The sequence below is a fragment of the Vanacampus margaritifer genome, chromosome 14 (assembly GCF_051991255.1).
Source record: "Vanacampus margaritifer isolate UIUO_Vmar chromosome 14, RoL_Vmar_1.0, whole genome shotgun sequence".
Taxonomy (NCBI): Eukaryota; Metazoa; Chordata; class Actinopteri; order Syngnathiformes; family Syngnathidae; genus Vanacampus; species Vanacampus margaritifer.
In genome coordinates, this window is record NC_135445.1 from 6,158,299 (window position 1) to 6,162,682 (window position 4,384).

Genomic DNA, 4,384 nt, shown 5'->3' on the forward strand with positions numbered 1-4,384 from the left:
ACTTATGTGACACTTGAGGTTCATCAAAGACAGTAAATGATTGAGAGTGTAAACGGTTGTTTGTCTATATGTGAACTTCCATTGACTAATGTCCAGTCCAGGATGTGCTTTTGCTTCTCCCAGCTCACCCCTCATCGAGCGGTAAAAAAAAACTTGACGGATTTAAAAATGAGGCCTGCAGCGCTTCCCTGGCGTCGCTATATGACTAATAAAATGACGGCAATCATTTATATCCTCTGAAGAAAAACTCAAAAGAAAGACGAGGTAAACAGTAAGTATGATACATCTCTTGTTTGTTCATTATTTATCACAAATAACTGCTTTGTTTTTTTCTGTGGAAGCGCGATGCAAGGACACACCGCCTGCAAGCTTTTTTTTTTTCCAGGAAACTAACTGGTGTGATTACCACCACCTGAAGGAACTACAAATAAAAATCAGCCCCACGAGGATTTACTGACGCACGCCGCATGAACACAAATTCAAATTCATATTAGATTTCTTTTATTGTCTCCTCTTGTACCCTGAAGAATTGGAAACAGCTCAATGTAAAAAAATAAAAAAAATTAAAAAAAATGCACGAGTGGCTAGCCCAACCCCTCACACATTCGCAGAATTCATTTCTTAACAATACCGTACTCCCTAAAATGAAGAAAAATGCAAGTACTGTGCATTACAGACATAATCAATATAACACAAATGCTGCCGCGTATTATACACGTGTCTAATATTGAATAATGATTTTGAATGTAAACATCCAGTGAAAATATTTTATTTCGTTATCGTGTATTTTAAGCATAATGAGGAAACATAACATACACACGTGAAATAGTGTATAATCATTTATGTATCATATCATTTGTAATTTATTGTTTTAGGCAACATAAATCATACATAATTACATTGTCGTGGGTTGGAAAAATATTGCAATGTCATTTAAATTCTCCCGTACTGGCAACCAATTTCTTTGCATTTCCTGTTTTGAGATGCTGGTAAGTGCTTTACTTGGATATTCTAAATGAAAACAGTGTTCTATTACGTGATTACTTTCTTTAAGCTTATCTTACTGCCAAGGTAATTTCGAATTCATGACTGCGAGGCGGAAAAATCGACATCTTAAATGAAACGACTTTTGTACGTGTTGTTTATTGATTAGCGGGATGTGCACCATCGATTTTGTTGTTTATTTTTTAAATTAGAATTCAGTTTATTGACATACTGTATTTGTGACAACACGTCACTTAAAAGCAGCCGATGCGTTCCCATGATCAACCTCAGGTCCTCATAGAAGGAACCGCACAGACGCAACCTTTTGGAAAAGACTCATTAAAAGTCAAATTCAATATGTGTAATTGTAACTTCCTGGCATCAGCTCGTTGTTTGAATGTATGTTATGAATGCGGCCTCACACGCTTCGCATGCATGTGAGGCCTCAAAGGTTCCCATGAGCAGCCCCGGGTCTTAGCTTTGCCCACTGAGGGGAAGAACCGTTTGCTAATCTCATAAATACCACTAACTTCTCTCCTCCTTTCTCTTTCTCTCCCTTCCCGGCGCACAACTCCGCCAGACGGCCCGGCGAGGACTCACGTGAGCGGGTCTTGCACTCTGCTATGCAGTAGTAGAAAGGATTGAGCGCCAATGCAAGGAGCGGCTTTTTAGACCTTTTTAGTCCACAGGTTGTTCCCCTCCAAACATGACCCTTTTATCCGAGGACCAGTCCGCCAGGCCCCAGCCTTGCCGGGTCCCGGAACCCACCAAGCACGTGGGCTCCTTGCACCAGGACTCCAATCATTTGACCGTCTCCAAAGACTACTACATGGACAGCGCGGAGGGCGCCGTCTTCGGGCAGGTGGAGCCCCCCAGGCGCTCGCGGGGTCGCCTGATCCTCCACGGCCTGGTCATGTTCGGAAGGGAATTCTGCTACGCGGTGGAAGCGGCGTTCGTCACGCCGGTGCTGCTCAGCGTGGGCCTGCCGCGCAGCCTGTACAGCCTGGTGTGGCTGATCAGCCCCATCCTGGGCTTCCTGCTGCAGCCCGTCATCGGCTCGGCCAGCGACTACTGCCGCTCGCCCTGGGGCCGGCGGAGGCCCTACATCCTGACGCTGGGCCTGCTCATGCTGGTGGGCATCACCATGTTCCTCAACGGAGATCTGGTCATCTCAGGTTAGGAAAAGAGAGGGAATGAGTTGTCTTCATGTTTGTGCTGTTGAGTTAGCTTAGCATAGCATAGGCAACGTTCATTGACGATGAAACGGTTAGATGTTGAGGAGTCTTTTCTGTGATAAGCAGACAACCATGAACATGATAAGGTTCTTTGTGTCCCCACGTTGTCCTCAAGTCAAGACCTGACAAAAATGACGCACTGGGAATCACAAACAAAAATGCGAGAGAGCTTTGTGAGAGGTCCGCGTATGATCATATCTGGAAGTCACACTTGCAGCTTGTGACTGCATTTCAATGCGTGGTTTGTTGATAGTGCGATCATGGCTGCGGGCACTGCTTTTTATGAAGAAAAATAAATAAATAAAATAAAATCATCCGCCAGGCGGCGTCACGTGGGATATTTAGTGAGGTCATCGAAACGCAGCCAATCCACATGAGCTGGCCAATTTGTCACATTTGATTAGACTCAAGTCACATGACTTATTTGAACTCAAGTCAGACTTGTAGTAAGATTCTCTCAAGGTGGAAAATTGAATTGGTCGCCTCCCATTTTGTGGCTTTGCCATTCACACAACGAAAACTGATAGCTGGCTTTAACAAGTCCATCTAATTTGGTCATGCAAATGAATCCGCTCATTGACACTGAGCATCAAGGCTGTGAACTGAAAATAATGAATGCTCCATATCTTTATTATTCTCCAAACGTATTCATATCATTACATTGTGCTTAATATCTGTAAATTGAGCCCACTGGAATCTTTGTGCGTCTCATTAGCGCCCGCATGGTGTCTTCCCCTGTTGATCGCATTTTAGCATGCTAAAGACAACGCTAGCGTCTTCACACGACAGCATGCCGGCCATAATGAGGATGTCCAAATTGGTGGAGGGGATTGCGTGTGGTATGTATTAATGAAGGCTTGTTGTGAAAAGCAAGAGCGCCGTTATTTAAATTATGAAACGTCTCTCATGGCAATATATTTTGTATTCGAAGAATCTCGCACCAATGAGTTCATAAAAAATATTGTTACTGATCCACAATTTCAAGATTAACTAAAACAAAAGGTCAAAATTGGCTGATTTGGAATCCTTGTTGAATTCCTAACAATACCTTTTTTGTCAAGATTAATAACCCAGTGGTTCCTGAGATATAAGAGTTCAAAGGAAGGTTGCCACGCCCCTTTTTGCCCAAAAACACACACAAAATTTGGCGGGCCGTAGCTCACAAACCCGTGCGCCGATTGCCCTCAAATTTGAGATTTGGTGTTGTGCCGTCCCCATCACCAAATACACCGAGTTTCATTCAAATCACAATCTGCTTGGTTGAACCCGCCATAAGCATAAAACAACCCTAAAATGAAAACGCTATATTAGAATAAGTGTCTTGATAATCCCGGTTTTATCGCTTTGCAGCGCTGATCGCCGACAGGTCGGCGCGGCGGACGTGGGCCATCGTGGTGGTGATGCTCGGCGTGGTGCTGTTCGACTTTGCCGCCGACTTCATCGACGGGCCCATCAAGGCCTACCTGTTTGACGTATGCTCCCACCAGGACAAGGAGCGAGGCCTGCACTACCATGCGCTGCTCACAGGTACGACCTGCTCATTTCCTCTTGGTTTCCTTCTTCTCGGCTTCTCGGAATCCCTTTAGCAATGGCGGCGTACGTCCAATTAAAGTTTCTACAAATGTATTGAACTGGAAATGATTTTTGAAAAATGAATCTCATAGTTATGTTAGTAACAACCAAATAAATAATATAGAGCAAACTTGTCATGACAAGTCGGGGTTCCGTTTAAGGCATGCTCGTTTCACATCCATTTTTCGGTTGTTTTTTTTATGTTGAAGTATTTCTGCTCAATGATTCTCGCTAAATTTTATAATGGGCTAAACAACCTTGTGGGTTGTAAAATAAGACAAAAACTTCTTTTTTTTTATTGAAAAAATATATTTGAACCTTTAATTCGTTTTTTTTGCAAAACCTTTGAATGATTGCATAAACAGTTGCGAGCTTTAAAAAAATTTTTTTTAAATATTTTTATCATATTAAATTTATTTTATTTTATGCTGAACTTTTACACGGCATGAACAGCCTTGTGTGTTGTAAAATGCAACATTACAAAATTAGAAAACAAATTGTACTTTATGATTAAACAGTATTCTTTTTTTGCATGATTGTTATTCTTTTTAATTTTGCTTTCTTTTCTTCTTTTTTTCTTTTGGGTTCTTTGA

At 42.2% G+C, this 4,384-nt stretch overlaps 1 protein-coding gene across 2 annotated transcripts in view; it reads left to right on the plus strand.

The window, feature by feature from the left end:
* Positions 1 to 256: 256 nt before the first annotated feature.
* Positions 257 to 4,384, plus strand: part of slc45a2 (solute carrier family 45 member 2) — a 17,879-nt gene continuing 13,751 nt past the window's right edge. Inside the window, exons 1-3 of one of the 2 annotated variants that reach the window (XM_077542395.1) lie at positions 257 to 271; positions 1,565 to 2,159; positions 3,570 to 3,746. In XM_077542395.1, coding sequence (XP_077398521.1) covers positions 1,691 to 2,159; positions 3,570 to 3,746 — 646 coding nt within the window. In that variant the 5' untranslated portion in view covers positions 257 to 271; positions 1,565 to 1,690. The other variant, XM_077542396.1, reaches the window with a different exon arrangement.